Source organism: Labrus mixtus, chromosome 15 (genome assembly GCF_963584025.1).
Source record: "Labrus mixtus chromosome 15, fLabMix1.1, whole genome shotgun sequence".
NCBI classification, from domain to species: domain Eukaryota; kingdom Metazoa; phylum Chordata; class Actinopteri; order Labriformes; family Labridae; genus Labrus; species Labrus mixtus.
The window spans coordinates 12,838,820-12,859,505 of NC_083626.1; the positions used below are offsets into that span (position 1 = coordinate 12,838,820).

At 44.3% G+C, this 20,686-nt stretch overlaps 1 protein-coding gene across 4 annotated transcripts in view; it reads right to left on the minus strand.

Moving 5' to 3' along the window:
• Positions 1-366: 366 nt before the first annotated feature.
• The window catches only part of samd11 (sterile alpha motif domain containing 11), an 85,565-nt gene continuing 65,245 nt past the window's right edge, over positions 367-20,686 (minus strand). For 3 of the 4 annotated variants that reach the window (XM_061057825.1, XM_061057821.1, XM_061057824.1), the window contains exons 6-13: positions 16,059-16,223; positions 11,096-11,249; positions 5,639-5,754; positions 5,253-5,331; positions 4,112-4,899; positions 3,027-3,160; positions 2,288-2,398; positions 367-2,036 (exon numbers count right to left, since the gene is read on the minus strand). In XM_061057825.1, coding sequence (XP_060913808.1) covers positions 1,752-2,036; positions 2,288-2,398; positions 3,027-3,160; positions 4,112-4,899; positions 5,253-5,331; positions 5,639-5,754; positions 11,096-11,249; positions 16,059-16,223 — 1,832 coding nt within the window. In that variant the 3' untranslated portion in view covers positions 367-1,751. The remainder of the gene's footprint in view (positions 2,037-2,287; positions 2,399-3,026; positions 3,161-4,111; positions 4,900-5,252; positions 5,332-5,638; positions 5,755-11,095; positions 11,250-16,058; positions 16,224-20,686) is intronic. The other variant, XM_061057823.1, reaches the window with a different exon arrangement.

The following is a 20,686-nucleotide window of genomic DNA, read 5'->3' on the forward strand; positions in this document are numbered from 1 at the left end:
GGGGACATCCCAGTAGAGTGTGTGCAGCGTCAGTGTAAACTCTGTGAAGGAGGACGGTAAGCGTGAGTGGGTTTTTTTTTGGTTGTGTGTGTGTGTGTGTGTGTGGGTGTGTGTGGGTGGATGAGGAGGGTCAGGTTTATCCCCACCGGCAAGGGAGGCCTTGGCCTGTGGCTGAACCTCACACTCTGACAGCTGGTGTTGACCTGAACTGTGCCCCCCATGGGTCAACTCCCCTCCACACACACACACACACATCAGGAGACCACGTACTCCCTTCTGCACGGTTTTACAGAAACACCACAAACCGTTGAGGGAAAGGCTAAAATGTGTTTTTACACAGACATGCAAATAAAAGAGAAGACAGAGGAATTTCATCAGGATTTATTTCACCTGTTTGGTGAATAGAAAAATAGGATGAAGACAAAACCTTTGAAGGGAAATCTAGAGACCATTTTTTAATTAATTGCTTGCGTAGTTTAAAAACAAAACTAATTTAAAACATTTGCATTAAGAGCTTTGTGTCTTTCTTTTCCTGCAACCAAAAGAAAAAAAACAGAAGTAAAAGCATCTTTGGAATCCATTTTAAGGGTAATTATAATACATATCATAATCTGCTTTTTCTTCTACATCAAAAGTCCTATAAATATTTTTTCCTCATATTTATATGCTTAAGTAGCATTCAAGATTGGAGCGTTTTAATATTACACTTAAAAAAATGGCAGAACCAAAGAGTATTAACAAAAAGTACCATCAAAGTTCAGCAAGTCACATTTTTCAGTAAAGAAAACCTTATTCGTGCAACTACAATAATCAAATAGTAAAAGTACCACGTATGTAACCTTCAGAATATTTTCATCTTGAGCATGATTCTGTACAATTTTGCATGGTTTTCCTACCTCCCACAGTAGTTAACAAGCGTACAATGACAAAAGCCGTACACACCATAGTGGCCGTTAAGGCTATTTTGTTTCGCTATCACTTTAAAGTCAGTAAATGATGCGGCACCTCAAACAGTCCAAGTGAGGCACTAGCCTAGCATTTCCCTGCTGGACTAGTCTTTATCTGAGATCTTAATGCAAAAAGTAGCAGACACATTGTGAAACCCGGGTTCAATTCCACACATCCGGTCATCTTTGGTATTAGGATAGTGGAATGCATAGTTGCAGTGATAAGAGGGAGCTGGTAAGATCTGATGCTCAGCATATGCTTCAACTCCAGCCTCTAAAAAGACAGCTTCACCATGCTGTTTGGCCTTGGTTAGCAAGAGAAGAGAGGAAGGAAAAGGGGGGAGAAGCGTTTCTTTTTAATTCCTGGGTTCTATAGGGCTTGTGGTGAGAGCAGTCCGAGAGACAAGAGAAAGAAAGTGAGTAAGCAGAGCTTCCACCAGCCCAGGAAGGAAGAGTTTCCGCTAGTGTCTGCCTCACAAGAATGTCACATTTGTGGCAGGGCTTTGCTCCTTTTTTTTTGGCAGGCTGTCTGTGACCAGCTGTCTCCTTTTCCTCTTCCTTAGTCTCCTTTCCAACCCAGTTTGTTTGGATTCTGCACGACTAGAGCAACTGCAGTTAAACTCAGACACTGATTGGTTCATCTGATACTGTCTATATCTCTAAGTTGTCCTTTCTCCAGTCCAATACCCTTGTCCCATTGGTTCATAGTAAAGGTCCCACAGTCTGGAAATGGGACCTTCAAGTCAGTCTCTTAGACTCTCTGGTAGGTTTGAGGAATGTCTGTCCTCCTCGCTCCTTCCAGCCCTACGAAGGAGTTTTAGCCTCGTATCTTCCCACCACTGTGGGGCCGTTACCGTTTTCCTGTCTTGGGGAGGAGCATCCTGGGGTGGGCCCGCTGTAAGGAGAAGAGCTGCTGCTGGTGGAGTTGGGTCTATGTGGCAGGGACATAGAGAGGGGCAGAGGGGTGTCAGATGGTGTAGTCAAGGGGTCCCGATCCCGTTCTTGGGGACGTAGCGCAGCAGAAGGTGGAAACGGGAAAGCCAGCGGGAATCCAGTCATGTAGAAAAGCCTGCCAACACGTCGTGCCACCTGAAGACACGAGAGGAGATCACATGACTTTCAGTACAGCCTGCTGAGGACTGAATTAAGGACTAATGCTGTGTACTGTTTAAAAACAGAGAGAAGAAGAGAGGCTGCGGTCTGACGGGCTGCTACTTTAAGGGAATCATCTATGCTACGCTAACAGTTTGTCTTTGGGCCTACAAACAGAAACACACATTCAAACACACACAAGTCCATTCGCTCACACACAAACACACAAGCAGGTCTGTGGTGTGTACCTGTGAGCGGATCTTGAGCGCAGGCCCCAGCTTTAGTCCCATGGTGTTTAGCAGGTGCTCCTCAGTGAGCAGCGGTAAGGTCTCTCCATCGATGGCCTGCTCCTGAAACACCTGGCGGAGACACAGCCGCTTCAGCCACAGCCCCAACGTACACACACAAAAACACTCTCGACACACAACTACACATTCATTCACACAACCTAACCTCTCCTTAACGAATATCACCTTTTTGAGGGGGGAAAAGCTGAGCTCTGTCTAATAAATAAAATCCTCTGTCAGGATGGATTTTTCTTCAGTAGTCTGTTGTATTGTATTATACATTTTATAATATTGGTTACTGAAATCTTACTGTCCAAACTGTTCTGTAACATCAAAGCTGACTGGTGTATATAAAAGATGAGAGTACAAACTCCACAGCCTTGTTCCATGCACAAGCATGGAGATCAGAGGGAAATTGCTACTGAGTGTTTAAGAATATATTCACTTGACTTGGCTGACTGAGACAATTACAGCTTCAGCTACATATTACTAAATCCATTTTGCATCATCCACGCACATTCACGATAAACTTGGGGAAAAAAGCTATGCTTCTAACTTTAATCACAAGATACTGTTAAATATACAACAGTAGTGCTGCAGTATGTTTGGTCCATGTTGGTCTTATTCTTCTTCTATGGTCAGTAGTCAGCCTGCCCCTGGCCTCATCCCCTCCTCTCTCTTTACTCCCCCATGTCCTCACCTGTGTGTATTCAGCACATCCAGCCAGGCTGCTTATGAAGCCACACACGTCCTCCACACTCCACTTGCTGATGTCCTCCACAGAGTTTGCTGAGGCTGAGTCCTCCCCATCCATGAAAAGACCTCCCATAGAGCCTGAGAGAGGAGCAGTGGGTGAAAATGACGTGTCAATATAAACACTGGATACAACGTTACTATTTTGAATCAGGAGCTTGCTGTTTTTTCATCTTTAGGTGTTGCAGACCCTGACACCTTAAAAAAACGATTGAGCCTATTCTTAGAAAAAACTTAATAGAAAATGTTGCAAATCCCCCAAACTTAAAGGTCACATATTACTGCTTTTTAAAAGTTTAAATAAGTCTTAGAAGTTTCTTGCCAAAAATCAACTCTGATCCTGTATTTTAGCATGTCTATAAACCCCTCTGTTTTAGCCCTGCTCAAAACAAGCTGTGTATGTATCTATAGCTTTAAATGTAAGTGACCTCTAAAAGGGCTTTGGGTAGCTCTAGCTTTCTCGCACCATGCCCTATTGTTTATGATGAGAAGGCAGACTGAGAGCGCAGAACAAACGCCTTCCCGTAGTGTCACCCACCTGGGGGAGGGGTTACTGCCCTTTGTGATGACCTTTAAAAATCATAATCTATTAATTGTTGTGAAACAACTGTCCTTTTACCTGACAGAAAAGTAGAAGTTTTATTGACAAGATCTCATTTTTGTTTCAAAGTTGCTTGTGGAAATTTAAAGAATGATATAAACTTACTCTAGGACAATTATTTTTTTTGTGCCGAAAGTGTAAATGTTCAGAATGCAGCTGTGTTCTAACATGAATGGCATGTGGTCTGTGTTCGTCACAGTATGTATTAGAACAAACAACCCCTCCCTCTTTCTGTCCACGTGGCAGTGCTGCTTTGTGGTGAGTGTGAGGGTCAGCCTGGGGTCAGAAGCAGGGCCCCTGACAGGGAGAGGTCTCCACACTGGAGACACGCATACATAGAGTGACACTAATGGGTTTCACATGTCGGCTTACAGCCTTGTGTGTATGTGTATGTTTGTTTGTGTATATTTGTGTGTGTGCGTGTGTCTCACCAGTGTGGAAGTAGGGGTTGGTGTAAGGGAATCCAAAGGGCAGCGACTGGGCGTGCAGAGCAGGCAGCGGTGGCATGAATGCAGGAGGCAGGTGGTACTTCACATCAGCTTTGCCCAGTCCAGCAGAGAAGAGGTGATGACCAGGTGACTCTGTGTCTCCTGAGCTACAAGGGGTGCTCAGTCTACCTGAGGCCTCTCCACTCTCCTTGGCTCTGACACACACTCCCTTGCTGCTAGTCTCTTTCCCCCGTTCTCTCTCCCTGTCCCTGGGTTTATTGCTGGATGTGGCACAGACTCTGTCCTGCCTTCTCTCACACATTTCTGAGTCACTGTCTGAGTCCCTCATCTCTTCATCCTGCATCTCTCTGTCTCTGTCATTTCCTCTGTCAACCCCTCCTCCTGTGTGGTTCCCCGCAAGGAGCGGTGTCTTGGGGCCCCTGTGAGGGGCCTTCCTGGACTCAGCATCCTGCTCAGGAGTGGAGCGCTGTGCCTGGGTATCTTTGGGTGTGGAGGGGGCTCCTGGTTGCTGCTGCTGGTGGTTGAGGGTAAGAAGGGGTGTGGCAGCCCCATGGCGAAGCACCAGCATTGCATTTGAACGCCGGGCAAGTTCCTCACGGAGAGGATGGGATTCTGGGATGTCGTGAAGGCTCCGCAGGGCTGGATGATCAGGTGGTAGGCCAGGAGGTAGAGCTCCTAGCGGGTTAGAGCCCAGGAGACGTTGCTGCTGCTGTCGCTGGTGGAGACTCTCCAACTCTTTCTGTCTCAGAAGCTCTGCTGATATCTCAAGTCTGAGTGGAGGAACACACAGGGACTTTTAGTAAGATTGCCAAATGTTACACATTTAGAACACAATCTACAATCATTCTCTGAACCTGCCCTGTCACACATGAAGCGCACGGTAGGAGATTGTTGTTCGCAACTACAAGATATGTACCAGTACTAGTTTGGTCAATGGGGGGGGCACATGGGTAGAGGGTGCAGGAGGAGCACTTTTCTGTCATTGTAACTATTTTTGCTTCAATACAAAAGAAAAACACTTTAGCCACCTTAAAGCTACTATTGACATGTATATTTTAATATTGTCCCTTTTGAATGCCTGCAATAATTCCACACCTAGTACATATAACAGTACAACACATACCTTGCTAGATTCTGCTTTCTCAACATTTCCTGATGCCGAGCAAAGATCTCAGCTTGAGCTGGCTGAAGGAAACTATAACCTGTGATAGAAACAACAAGAAAAAAACAAACCTGTAAAGAAAACAGCGGCATAAAGCCCCTGAAATGTTTCAAACTAGGTAAAAATTAGGAAAATGTTATAAAAATGATAAGAAACTAAAAGTACAAGTCTACATGCTTTATCTCTACAGAAAACATTCCTTTGAAAGAATAATTCTTGAACTAAAAATGTCCTTAATATCAGATCAAATGGTTTGTTTAAGGTATACATAAATGCCAAGGATACTATATGCACACATGGTGGTATGTTTTTTTTTAAATTTAGCCTCGTCATGATTGATGACTCACCAGGGGCCTGGCAAAGAGCTGAGGGCATGCCCAGGAAAGGAGGCCGCAGGTGGGGTCCTAAGGCAATGTGAGGGGCGGATGGAGGTGACAGTAGGGGTGGAGGGTGGGAAAGGTCTCTGTTGATACAAACATAAAAAGACAACATTAGGTTTATGTTGGATTTAACTGAATTCCCTAAAAAAATGATTAACAAATAACGAAAGCATCAAGTGTTAATGAATAGTGCATCATTCCCTCTGTTAAAAGAAGACTTATTAAAAAAAAAAAAAATGTCTCTGCTTTTAAGCCATCCTAAGTCTGTCTTCATGTGTGTCATAGAGCCACACCAATGATGCTGTGTATTTTTATCAGTGGAGCTCCAGAGGCCCGTGTTGCCCCAGTGCCTCATCAGTCTTGTCACGCCGCAGCAAGCGCCGCTGGCCATCGCTGTACCCTGGACTTCAGCCTTTCCTTCCCCTGCTGCTGCTGCGCGCACACACACACACAGAGCTCTAGATCCACACACATAATGAGGGCTGAATGCACAATGCCAGTGTGTCATGCTCCGACAGCTGGGGCGGTCCCTGCGTCTTGACCGGGGCCACGGGCTGAAGGACCTTCTAATTAACACTCATCCCTCCTCTCCTCTCTCCCTTTTTTATGCCCCTCTCCCTGTTTCCCTTCCTCACCCCTCTCCCTCTCTAGGCTGTATTGAAAGCGGTGAAAAGATGGAGCGTCCTGCAACCTCTTATTGTGAAAAGGCCTCTCTATTATTGGCTTCGTCTTTTGTCCTCCTTGAGGGGGAGAGGTGCCTCTCACCTTTCTCCCCATCTCTCTCCTCGTCTCAGGTTCTTATTCATTTTTTTTTCTTTCCCTTTGTGTATTTTTCTCTCCCCTCTTCATCCCTCCGTCTCGTCCTGCCTCTCTGCCCGATCCTTGTGTTTCCTCTTTCTAATTCTTTCAGATTCACTCCAATTTATTTTTTCTCTTTAATTATGTCTCTCAATCTGTCCCTATGTTTTTTTTTTCTGAGTTCCATGTACATCTTCATGGGTACAGGGGCATGTTGTTGAAGGTAAAGATAAAAAGCTGTCAAAGGAGAGAGGCATCTGCACTTTGACTTTTTAAAGTGTTAGTGCAAGGAGTGGATGATGTTTTCTGCCTGCTGGGGTTTTCAAACCACAGCTTTTTCAAGGCCTTTCCTGAGCTCACTCAACAGCTTCCTACTCACACCTCTCCTGTCTCTCTCCTCTTGAGCTGCTGCTGTCACACCAATCAGAGCTCAGCTGTGTGTGACTGCCGTTATATTAAAGCACACATGGGAAACGAGCTGAAGAAAACAACAAAATCAAAACCAACAACGGGATGCCTGCAACCGCAAAAATTGTTTTGCAAACGTGTTCAAATTAGCTAGCGCCTGCAAGTCTCCTGTCTCACTAAATGCTAGGGGAGAAGGAGAGAGAGGAGAATGAAGGAGGGAGCGCACACATACAGGAACAGGGAGATGAGATGGGGGGTGGGGGGGGTTGAAGCAAGCTCTGTAAAGGTGGTGGTTGAAGAGTGAAAACCATTCATCGATCGCCTCCGCCGCTGAAATGTTAATGCTAATCGTATAACCGCTCTCTCCGGCGGTGCCTCGCACTCCAGTGGCAGCTCCAATTAATCTTGGGTAAGGGCTGCGGCGCGTGACCCTGGTGCCGCGAGCCAGGGCCCCACTAGCCGCTGCTTATGTAATTACACCGCCCAGTGTGTAATCACCTGGCCTAATCCCTTGAGGCTAGCAATTAGCCTTGCGACGCGCAGTTCCACTAGGCTAGGCAAAGGCGCCCGCAAAACTCCAATCCGACCCTGCCACGGCTCCCGCATGCCAAACTCTCATCGCCCCCCCCCCCCCTTTCTGATATTCCCTCTCTTTCTTTCCTCTCATTGCACCGCCTACCCTTGCCTACCGTTAGCCCGCAGATGAATAACGTTCAATTAAAGCTGCGTGACTGGGGCTGCCAGGCGTCTGCACCACCATAATTAGGCCTAATCACTGGGGGAGAGAGGGGGAGAGAGAGACAGAAAGGGACAGAGAGGAGGAAGGAGAGAAAGAGAGTGTCTGACACTCCCCTCCACTCCCTTCCTCCATCTCTCCCTCTCTTCCTCGTTTTATAAGAGGCAATTTTAAGGGAGGATTGGCAGTTGCAGACATTAGTCGTTTTGCTGGGTTGTGTGCGTGTGTGTGTGGTTGTCTTTCTGTCCTATGTGTGCATTTTGTTGGAAAACCACATACATGCTATAGAGAGATGAGACAAAAACAAACACCTAGTTCTTTTCACGAGACTCAAATAGGCAAATTTATCAAATGCAAGGTGGTCTCATAATCGCACAAAACTATATCGCTGTTATTTCTCTCAGTTTCTCTCTCCCTCCCCTCTCTGCCTCTCTCTCTCTCTCTCTCCGCCTGCAGTGAGGCCAGGGGCTCCAGGGGAATTCACTGGTGTGTGACGACCTGTCAGAGTGGCGACAGCGTTCCTGTCCCGCTGCAGCCTAGCCAGTTTGTGTTTATGCGCCTGTGTGTGTGTGTGTGTGTGTGTGTGTGTGTGTGTGTGTGTGTGTGTGTGTGTGTGTGTGTGTGTGTGTGTGTGTGTGTGTGTGTGTGTGTGCGCGCGCGCGCGTGCGTCTGTGTGTGCGCGCGTGTGTGTGACAGGGCTGCCCTTAATGACGGGAGCGTGGGGGGATTAGGAGCGCCGCGCGGCCGCCCTCGGCTCCTTCTCTGCAGGAACACATTTACACAGGAAGCTCATTAAAATGGATGAGGCTCCCTCCTCGCTCGCTCGCTCGCTCGCTCTCTTCCTCCCTCCCCTTATCTCGCACTCTCTCCTCGCTCCCTATTTTGGTTCATCTCTCTCTCTCTCTCTCTCTCTCTCGTCCTCTCTCGTCCTCTCTCCATCTCTTCTCTTTTGCCTCCTCCTCTCTTCATCCCCATTTAAAATCTCCTGTGTTTGCCCCCCCCACTCCCATTTGCCTTGCAGATGCTTGGTGAGCTTAGTGCCATTTAAGGCCAGACAAATGGAGCGCCAGGCTCTAAGTCCATCGAGCGGCCCTAATGATTTGTTTTTAACAATGGGCCCTAATGGGCCCCAGATAATCAATGATGAGGGGTCGATGGAAAGGTGAGCCACGGAGAGAGTTAAAGAGAGAGAGGGAGAGCTTCTGTCACTTATTCACGTTCTCAGTCTGTGTTTTATTCTTTCTTACAGATGATCTCAATTAAAACACGCTCTTCTCTTCTACACTAATACAACTGTCAGCTCTCAATTTTCACCCTTTCTCTTTTTTTTCAAGATTTGGGGATTTGATGCATTTATTTGATAGGACAGTGGATAAAGTAGGAAATCAGGGAGAGAGAGTGGGGAATGACATGCAGGAAAGGAGCCACAGGTCAGACTTGAGACTGGGCCGCCCACTAGGAGGACTATAGCCTCCATACAGACTTACCACGAGGCCATCCTTTGTCCTTTCTTTTTTGCCTGGTTTTGTTTACCTGGCAGCATAACTTGCTCACATTTGGACGTCAAAGCAATGACTTAGGACTGATAACGTAACAATGTCTGTTATCTAGTCTTTGATTAAGATCTTGCAAAATGTTTTGGAAGGGGACAGTACTCTTTGCAGTCAAGTCAAATTCTTAAACATCAAACTGGAATCTCCATTTGTTTTGAAGAACCTGGATGGGGGGATTACAATATATAAACAGAAAGGTTGCGACCTGTAGCCAGAAACATTTAAGCACTTAAATACTGGCTAAAAAAAATACTCTTTTATCTAACCAAAGATTTGTTTTATTAAGGGGCCAAGCTCAATAAAGAAAACTGCCCTAGACCAAGAGTTCTGAGAAGGATGTCTCCATATTTTACTCCTAAAGTGAACATGCAGGATATTGTATGTCACCATCATACAGGTTTTGTAACTATTTCCCCTTATTTCTTCATCTTACATATCTGGTTCAATTGATGGAAACAGCCGCTCAACATATTTTCCCTAACAATTTCTCTTTTTATTCTTTCTAAAAAATGTTTTTATAGATAAATATATATATATATATATATATATATATATATATTTACACAAGGGTAAAGGGGTGAGGCCTAGTTAACTCTCCCTGGTCCAGTGTGGCTAATTACTCTCTGTGCTGTTGGAGAACAGCCGCGGCTCACTGACTACAATCATGCTGCACTACTGGCCTCTCTCAAGCACACACAAACCTACACACACACACACACACACACACACACACACACACACACACGAACACACACACACACGAACACACTCACAAATAAGCAGACATATTCACACAAACAAACCCAGATTCAATCCGGATAGTGAACACACATGAAAATCGCCAGCTCGGAAATAGAACAAACACACACACACATATGCACAATAGGCCCTCCTCCTCACTTACACACACAATAAATACAGCCTCCCTGAGCTACACCACACAGCGCCTGGCCGCTCAGCTTCCTGCTTATATCCCCCCACCCCCTTCTCTGTCTCTCTCACACACACACACAAACACACACACACACCCTCCCCCTGCTGCCGCACCGCCGGCCCATTATCGATCCCCCGCCTCTCTCCGCGCCACATAAATAATCGACAAGCAATTACCCGCCCACTCCCGCTGCCCCCGGCTTTGTTTGGGAGGGCGCAGGGGCCAGTGCTGGGGGGGAGGGGGGGGGGGCTATCCGGGGATGCAGGCGTGCAGTTCCACAGTTGTAGCCAAGAGGTTATTGGATCCTTAGTTCAGCCATGTATGTGGAGATGCACATCCATCCACACGCACAGTGTGCACGGAGGCACACTGAGGAAGCCAAATATGAGATCAGATCTGGCAAAGAAACCAAGATTGGGCAAAAGTATGGAAAGAGAAATGTAGTGTTGTTGTGATGCAACCAGCAGGTGATTTAACTCTTCAATTTTCACCCAGTGACAGGCTGAAAAACAACAATTGGTCCACAGATTTTCACATCTACATTCACATTTATATTTCTGATAAGCTCATATAATGCACAACTGAGGCCTTCAATAGGCCTTTATATGCATCTGTGTGAGTAGTAATGTTAGAGAGACTTCAGCTTGTATAGCTTCTGGCTACTCAAAGTGCTTTTTACATCACAAGGTACATTCACCCATTCACACGCTGATGGTAGAGGCTGCTATGTAAAGAGTACATTGGTATTAAATAATCCCATTCATACACTCACATGTCATTGGCGCAGCAGCACGAGCAATTTGAGTTCAGTGTCTTGCCCAATTACACTAATAACATGTGACTGCAGGAGCTGGGGATCGAATCCCCAACCTTCCAAATGAGATACGACCAACTCTCCAAGTGAGCCACAGCCGTGTGGCCAGGGTTTTGGTTGTAGAAGCATAAAGACATAAAGATTTGGATTGCAACAAACTATGTCTGCCCTTGCTTCTTACCTGTCGGTGTAATGTGCGTCCCGGTGCTGTGGCAGACCCTGCTTCCGTCTCTGGCTGGATGAAGAGGAGCTGCCCGCAGAGGGCAGGTGAGCTTCTAAGGCCGCTGGATTTCTTACTGCTGCAGCCAACGCCTCCTGGCGAGCACGCAGAATGTCTGAAATAGGAGGTAAGAGAGATAGGAAAATTTAGTTGACATGACAAATATGATAAATACATGGGAGAAAGACAAAAGGGGCACATGTAGTATAGTTCTTCTTTTCTAAGATATTTAAGGTTCCACAAGAACTTTCGTTTTGTGTCACTCTTGGCATCAGCTCAGAGCATGAAAAGTTTTCAAAACAGCACAACTTTACAGCTATTTGTTATCCTGCAGTGAAGAAGGAGAACTGCTATGTATGCATATATATATATATATATGTATATACACATGTCATGCATTTTGTTATCCCCATGTTATATGTATAAACAGACAGACACCCACACTGTACAAAGAAAACAGACATTTTTGCAGAAGTGTATGAAATTAGCACAAAGTGTAGTACTTAAATCAATCTTAAATGCTTTTAATACAATAGGGAAATGCTAGAAAGACTTTTTGAAGAAATATGGTATGTGAGTTCTTTTAAACAAACAGCGAGATGAAAGGAACTTCACACATCAGGATGCTTTTACCCCTCTCTTGTTCCAAAACTACCTTCTTCCTCTATCTCTGCCTTGCCCTTTCTTTCCACCTTCTGCCCTCTGCCACTCGCCTCATCCCACTTCTTCACCTCTCCTCCCCTCCCTCTCCCCCTCTCCCAGCAGACCCTGTTCTCTCTTGCCGTCGGAGGAAAAGAGGCCTCATCATTATCAGCCAGGCCAGGCCACACCAGGAGACATGGCTTCTAATGAGAGAAAAATCCATCCTGCTCTCTCTCTCTCTCTCTTCTCTCTCTGCCGCAATCTATCTATCCCCCCTCTCTCTCTCTCTCTCTCTCTCTCCCTCCTCTTTCCCCCGCCTCCCCCCTTTTTTAATTAGACATATCCCGCGGGAGCTAGGGGCCATTTCCGCCGCCGGTACGGGTGTGACGTGGGTTTGTGTGTGTCTGTGTGATTAAGGTGCTTGTATGTGCGTGCCTCACAGTGCGTTTTTTTTATTGTGTTTTAGTGTGTGTGTGTGTGTGTGTGTGTGTGTGTGTGTGTGTGTGTACTAGAGCAGTTGAGCAGGCGCCGGGCAGGGGGCGGGAGGGGTGAAGCGACAGATATTAATGCGGCCTAGCTCCGGTGTATCGATCTGTTTGCTGCGCCAGGCCGCAGGGGACTCGGCTGGCGGCAGACAAGTGTGTGTGCGTGTGTATTTGTGTGTAGGTGGATCGGGGAAGAGGGGTGTGGGGGATTGTGAGAGATAAGGGAGGTATCAGAGGGAACTGAAGCCCCAGAGCACACTCACACATACACAGTCTGTTGTGCACTTGCATACATTTTCTGGAATGACAGGGTAGAAGATTTGACCTCTGTGAGTTTCTTTCACCTCACTGTTAATTTCATAATAGTGTATCAGGTAAAGCAATTTAGTATCACACTGTCATGAAGTTGGGGAGCTCCTAGCACCATCTTTATATCCTTCAGTAGCCAAAAGATCAAACATAAAAGAGAACCTAACTTTAGGCCCATGTCCATGTTGTTTAAAAAAAGAATAACATGCTGGAAACTACACATCACCTCTAAAGCAATGTAACAGTACCTTCGCTAGACTTGCACCAGGGCTGTAAGAAATTTCCCAAGTCCTCTGAGAGCTTTGTTTCTGTGTTTTGCCAGAGCAATAGACTTTACACAACTTTGGGTAGACTGAGTAAAATTATGATTAGTTAATCGACTTTGATAAGGGCCACAGCCAGAAAAATACAGCTGAACCCCTCAAAACAAGACCTTTTGATACAACCACAAAACAAGCATCTGTATCAAAAGGTCATGTTATTTCACAGGTTGAATACCTTTTTTAAACAGGAATATACCTAGTGCAAAAAGAAGATTTTGGTATCTGGGGTCCTACCTTGATATGTTTAATGAGCTATGTTACCCTTTAATCCCAGATCATACCCATTGTATAAAAAACACTAGGAAAATATATTTTTGCTATTTCTATTATTTTATTTATGTTTGTAAAAGTTTACTCAAACACTGGGTTCAAGTCCCCTCCCCCCACCTCTCAAATTCTCTTTCATGTGAACTGAGATGAGCAGGGTCACCTGGGGCTCTGCCCTTCTCTCTCTCTCTCTCTCTCTCTGTGTGTGTGTGTGTGTGTGTGTGTGTGTGTGTGTGTGTGTGTGTGTGTGTGTGTGTGTGTGTGTGTGTGTGTGTGTGTGTGTGTGTGTGTGTGTGTGTGTGTGTGTGTGTGTGTGTGTGTGTGTGTGTGTGTGTGTGTGTGTGTGTGGGGTACTCAAATGCAGAATTTCCCCTTCGAAAGTCTTCGTGTTGCAGCTGCTCTAATGCAAGGGAGAGTCCCTCAAACTGCACATTAGAGACCTAATTGAGGACACACAAACACTCACTACCAGTTTACTGCTTGGACCCATCCTGCATATCCGTCTACTGTGCCACCCTTCTTTTGTTCGTCCCTGGAGTTGGGCCCAATACCCCTCCGTTAAGCTGGGTTCTCTCAGGGAAAGAATACAGAGATGTGCTGCTTTGATGCAGCTTGGCCAGCCTCAAGATGGAATCGGCCGACTGGCAGGTACGCAAAAGACGACATACATCCGCAAATGTGCAACATTCACCAGAAAATTAAGTGTCTTTTCAGGAAGGAAGAGATGTTGAGAACAGCCTAATGTTTCAATTCAGAAAAACTGCAGGAGACAAAACAAAAGCACAACCCTTCCATGAGCCCCTCTCTTTCATCTGAATGTCCACCCCCACCTCTCTTTTTCTGTTCTCTCCCTCACTCTGCTTTCATCATATGAAGAAGGAGGGAAAGCCCTCCTGGCTATTTCTACACCCCCAACTCTCAACTTCCCTTCTCTTCTTATGCCCATCAAGTCCAGAGAGAACCTCTCAAACAACACCTTGCACCTACACATTAATACACACATCCACACACAAGCACACAGAGTTCCTCCTCACCCCTGCCTCTTTCACGCACACACTTTAATTTTCTGTGCCCAACACTTCAAACACATGAAAGGATGCTCTGCCGGGACCAAGGCTAAAGGGAAAGTTGGAGGTAGGGGTATGGAAAGGAAGGCATTGAGGAGGGGGTTTAAAAGCAGTGTCTGAAATGGAAGCGTATAGGAGAGATGATGGAGGCGGTTGGGGCAGCCCATGGGGGGATAAGGAGGGGGTCACAGAGGCCCCATCTTCGACCAGGTCAATGTCAAGGGGCTCTCACCGAAGTGATTCAAGTCAGCCTCTCAACAGACCTAAACAGCCATCCCTCTGTCCCACCTACCAGATTGTTTTGAACATCTTAAAAAGCTCTAACTGCTACAATGAGAAACTGGGTTGTGAAGGTAGAGTTATATTAAGTCTTCTGTTTAAACCCGTCAGTCAGTGGACAGAGGGAGGAAGTTGCCAAGTGTGAAGGAAAACAAACACTAGCAGTACCAAAGGCCTGATGCCCATGGTTTATCGTCTGCTTGGAGGATCTGAGAAACAGAAGCCAAACAGCCGATGTAAGCATACACGTCACTATAAGGAAAATCTAAACCTGAAGTTGTGTTTTTGATAGAAGTTGTTGTTTTCCATTTCTATTTTTACTGCTGCTCCATCGTTAACGTTCCCCTGGTTTCTCTTTACCTTAAGAAGAAGCGAAACCCTTACCTTTCTTACTCCAGAAGAATGCACATGTGCAGAATAATGGATCATGTTGAACTATCAAATGATTTGGATTGTGGAGCTGAAGAAAGGGAGGGAGTATATCTGTAATGCACCAGACCGCCTGCCTCATGCCAGCAAGTGTTCTAGAAAAGGAAGCCAATGATTGGACTGCACCCTTGGCCATAAAATCCCCACAATGCACAGCCTTTTGCTTCAAATTCCTCTAAGACACGGGGAAACGGCAATTAAAGCATTTATAGGCTTCGCCCCCCAGATTTGCAGCCAGCAATTAAAAATCATTACTTATCAAATAAAATAAAAGGAGCTTGAACTACAATCTGGCAGAGGCATTGATTTGGTTTATACCGCTGCAAAAGAGCTCATAAAGACTTGTAGGACTAAATTTTACATTTCCAACAAAAATGTGAGAAAAAGGTGAACGGTTAATGGCAGACACAGTGAAGTGAATATTGAGCCAATGTATAAAATTTAAACCATGTATCTCTTATTTCCCCTCTTGCTTATCAACCTACAATTTTCTTAAGCTAAAAGCAGTGGGTTTTATGTGTCTGTAGAAGCAGAGAAAAACTGGTGGTTTCCAGGGTGTTTGGAGATTTAAAGGGTTGGCAGGCGGCCAATGAGCTCATGGATCAATCGTGGCGTTGATGCATGCGACGGCTTGTGGGTGTTAACATTGGGTTGCCGTGGTGGTCAGAAATCACCCTGAGTGACACTTTGACACCGGGTGGGCAAGCACCGCAAATAGAAATGTCAGCTGTCTCCAACAGTGTGGCACACCTTAACATGGCACCTTGAACACAGCGCTACACTCCAAGGTTACAAAGTAGCTCTGCATCTCACTGACATGGTGACAGGTGATGGAAAAGGGGATTTCTTTTTTTTGCAGAAGCTTGTGAGGTACTTCACAAGGAAACTCTTAACAGTTTAAAGTAAATATCAAGTTTATTTAAAGTAACTTTAAAGTTCCTCTTGAAACCTGTATTCTGAATTTAAAAATGTGTGCTGAGGTATTGATGGAGTACCAATCAATAACCAAGATTACTGCAGATGTTAAAAACTAGTACGGTGACATTGAGGATTGATCATGACCACACATACACACATGCAGTACTCTCATGTATATCTACAAATGCAGAGCCTGTGGACTCACCGTGGCCGGGGAGACCCATACTGCTTGCCAGCTGGTAAAGCCGTTGTTGCTGCTCCTCATAGGACCCCTGCTCGCTGAGTGCTGACATCATGCGCCTGTAGTGCTCCTCAGGGCTCATGAGGCCGTGGCTGCTGCCTGCCTCAACCACCGGGCTTTGGGAGTTCTCTGAAGAGAGGGCGAAAAGGAAACATTGACTGTCAGCATCCAACAAATCAGGGATGAATACTTATAATACAATAGTTAATGATTTACATTTACCTCCATGACAGTCATGGTTCTTAGGAATCTGACTTAAGTACAATTAAATTAAATATGCCGCTACAAACAGCCGCTAGTCAAGTCAAGTCAAGAACTCTTTATTGTCATTTCAACTATATACAAATAGACAGTGAGATACAATCATAACTAATCAAAAATTTAAATCCCCAAATCAAATTTCAGGACATTTCTAACAGAGCCCAGCTGCAGCTCTGCAAGGTATATTACCAATTTAGCCCAAAGGCCTAAATCCAAGAATTAAATATAATACTTGAATCTTGTTTTTGTTTTTTTACATGGAGTTAATGTACTGCTGCTTAAGAACTAGTTCACATTTTTGCCTGTACTTAATATTTAAATATATATTTTTTAATTGGTACAACCTGAGCTTTACCATTTGCTGGAAGGGAATATTTTTTGGCCACATTTTGTAATGTTACTATGATAAGACACTTGTTATTTAAGAAGCAGAAAATACATTCTGCTAAGTTTTTCATTTTTACACCACAAAGTGTAAAACTGAACTGACAGGTCATCAAGAGTGGTACAATACAGCTCGTGGTTTATTTTTTTTTGTAGTTAACTCTCATTAAGGAATTACTATCCTAATAGTCCAGATCAGCAGGAGAGGATAAAATCCCAGCACAATATGGGATTACCTCAGGCTCAAAACAGTTATGTTCCATTTCATCTTGAGGATGAATTTAACATGATTGTTTCATATACGACACTTAAATATCACATTTGCATACAAACCAAAGTTAACTAACAAAATACTGGTTAAAAGTGAGAAAAGGTTCATATGCAACAACTCTCTTTCTTTTCTTTGTACGGTCAATGTTCATTAACATGAACCATTTGAATTAATAACTCAGAATTTATCTTTGCAGAGTCTTAAGGAAATGGTCAATTTCTCCATATCAGACATATCTTTTACAATCGCCCTTTCCTTTTTTTTAGCTGTTCCTTATCTAGCCACTTCCTAGTTATTGCTTTTTTGCTTCCTACTGATTTTTTAGTATGTATGTCTGCACTCTGACGTTCTGGCTTCCTTACATATCAGCCAGGAAACAAAGTTTTAGACAGATCATCGCTCATTAAGAATAATAACTATGAAGAGAACATCTCTTTAGGTAGAGCTGTACAAAGAAAGTCAGTCAGTGCAAATTGTTTCAGAGTGTCCCCTCATAACCGCACTTAGGTCTGGGACAAAACACAGCAGCTGTGACGGGGAACCGTTGGGGATTACAGTAATGTATTTCTCTTTTTTATGCAAGTAACAAATAACACCTTGTGTGTGAACTACGAAAAAGGAATTTCAAGAAAGTAAAACAGATTTCATGGGGGAGATTGGTATAGTCAATCCTGTCAATCTTAATCTTATTTTAAGAAAACAGATCTCATTTTGTCTAAATATGATAGTCCAGCTAATATTAGGCTTGATTTAACAAACCATTAAAGTAGTTTATGTAATATCCCAGCAGAGGTCCAAGATTGCATTTTCGTATGTGAAGGGTTAAATCAAGTTTATATTTAACAATCTCTCATTGGCTTAAACAAGATGATTTTACTATATTTGAGAATATTTAGCTTCTTTCTAGCAGAGATGTTTTTGCAATATGTATACCATTCATTTGATGAGTACTGCTGTGCAGTGTTTATGCTGTGTTAAGAGTTTGGAGGATGATGTGTGGAATTATATCTTATAGCAGTCAGTCACCACACTTATCTCCTTGCTGACCTCCCCCCTCCCTCCCTCTGTCAATAGTAACATGATCTAAGGTAAGGGCAGTGGGGGGTATGGGGAAGGTGGTTAGGGAGTTAGAGGAGGAAGAAAGAGGGTGAGGAGGAGGAGGAGGGAGAGACAGAAGAAAGCCGGGGTTATTTTTACCACCTCCTTCTCATTGAAACCTGAGCTTGGCCCCGGGCAGGCGAGCAGGAGTGGCGCTGAGGAGCGGAGGTGTTGCTGCTGGTGCTGGTGGGGGAGGAAGCAAGCATCGCTGTCTCCACCGCCAAGCTCCAGCTAATCCACCCAAGGTCCTCAAATGTATGTATGTGTGTGTGCGCGCAACTAGTCTGTGCCTGTCTAAAGTTTTCTCACTCTCTGAACACAGCGGGAGACACCAACTTCGCAACAAAAAGAAAAACCAACGTCGTTTACACAGCATCATCCAATCTCTCTAACTCCATCCAATGCTACACAGTCCGTCTTGCTCTCTGAATCTATTTTTTTTTTTACATCTGTTTCAGTCATTAAGAGTTAGCATCTGTCACTAACTCAGAGGCAAGAAGTATAGTATATACAGTATAGAAACACACTTGAAGGTGTAGAGTAGGGTTTGAGTGCAGACAAAGCTCAAGGTTAAGACGCAGGATCAAGTGTTTATAAATGGCTTAATTAAATGCATCTCCCTGAACAGCCGGCTCCACGAAGAAACATACACAAAATAAAAACACACAAGCCCCATTTGCCTTAAAAGGAAGCAAAGCCTTACTCCACAAACAGACACGCACACAGATAAACACTCACAAACCCACATCCACAAAAGCCCATACATCTTTCAGAAGCAGGGATGTGTCTGAGTAAGACTTTAATGGCCAGAGATGGGTATACAAGAAGAGGCTCCAGGCTGGGCTCCTGTCAGTCAAAGGTTATACTGAGGGTAAAGGTCAACACCAGACTCAGAGTGAGCTCTATAATCAATCTGACATCATAACACATTTACACCAATGCTCACCCATCCATTTTTTAAACAGTAAGACAATCATATTTTGATGTTGAAATTTATCTGAGTTATCTGTCCAAGCTTGTGTGCTGCAAATGTTGTTTGGCAAGCATGTGCTTCAGATGTGTGTGTGTCTTTGTGGACGTGTGTGTATGTGTATGCATGTTGTTCTGGTGTCTTCAGAGATGTGGTGAGCTGCCCTTGGTTTTGTGGTTTTGCCTGCTGTATAATGCATCATTCAGGAAGTCTTTCTTAGGAGCCCAGAGGGAATGGCCCAGTAGCTTTGCCGGCTCCAGGCCTGGCGCCCAGTTTCACACTGCATGAAGTAGATATGAATAATAGAGGACAGTGACCGGATTGATGCGCAACAGAGCTGCATTGTCTTGCCAGGGTTTGCCTTCTAAAGGTCCATAATTTATGTTGTTTTCTTGTTATCTGGAGCAGATTATCAATAAAGTGTGTGTATTAAGAATCAGCTGCAAATATGTTTAAATTTTTTTTTGTTAATCCTTTTCTGATTCTGTAAGCAGAGGCTATAACCTAAGATATTATATAATTTAGATTATATATCACTACATAAAGAGCCTTAGAAGAAATTAAGAGACCACTTCAAATTTTCCTAAATCAGCATCTCTTCATGCATGGTAGCCATTCTCCTCCAATGTTTGTTTAATTTGAACAAAAGCACACTCCATTCTACTAATGGAGGTACTGATTTGGGGATCACCTGAAAAGTCCTCAAGAGTGACAGAGCATCACTCAAAAGCAATGTGAAAGACCAGTGGAAAAAATGTCCAGATTCATGATAGCTGTAGTTGAAATTCAGGGTTATTCCACCAAATATTGATTTCTAAACTTCTTCTAAGTTAAATAAATCAGTTTTCTGTTGTTTAAAAGTGATTATAATGTGAAGGTACAATTGTTTAGTAAAGGCAAAGATTCGTACATGTGCTGTTGAAGAATGCGTTCTGAGGACGGATGAAGATCTGATAGTTCACTTCAGACCACATACAGAGCTGGTCTGGTTTATTAGTGTTAACGCTCTTGTGTCCTGGGCCACATTTAGCACCGCCCACTCTCCCTGTATCCAAACAATCACGTGGAGCAGCCTAACAGACCATTATCCTCTCATGCATTACTAATTTAAGATTTCTCTTGGATCTACCTGTTTCTGTCATGCAACATCCCTGACTACATTATGGACATGATATGTCCTGTATTTCAGTTCATGATCAATGCCTACACATGCTGTAAAAGACGCCAGGAGAGCTACCAGCGAGCGTTTATTTATTTTAATGTAGCGCAGTTATGAGATGTAATGCAGATCTGTGTGTTCATTGTGCCTATCTTGTTGTCCTCTGCTGTGCAGTCTTTCAATTCAAAGATTCATATGACTGAAAAAGGTTTTATATCACGTCATCGCTTAATTCTGTGATGACACAATCTGCTCTGCTGCTCGTGCAACGTGTGTGTGGTTGTTTGTCATCATCATTAAAGGCTTTTTCAAGTCTTATGAAGTAGACTAAGGCTCTGTGTACATTTGTATCTGAAGCGGGAAAGGGAGACCCCATCACAAGTGGTCGATGGAGACGAAACGATAATGCAAAGTGTAAACACCCGTACTTAAGTGTTATCCTCTTGCTA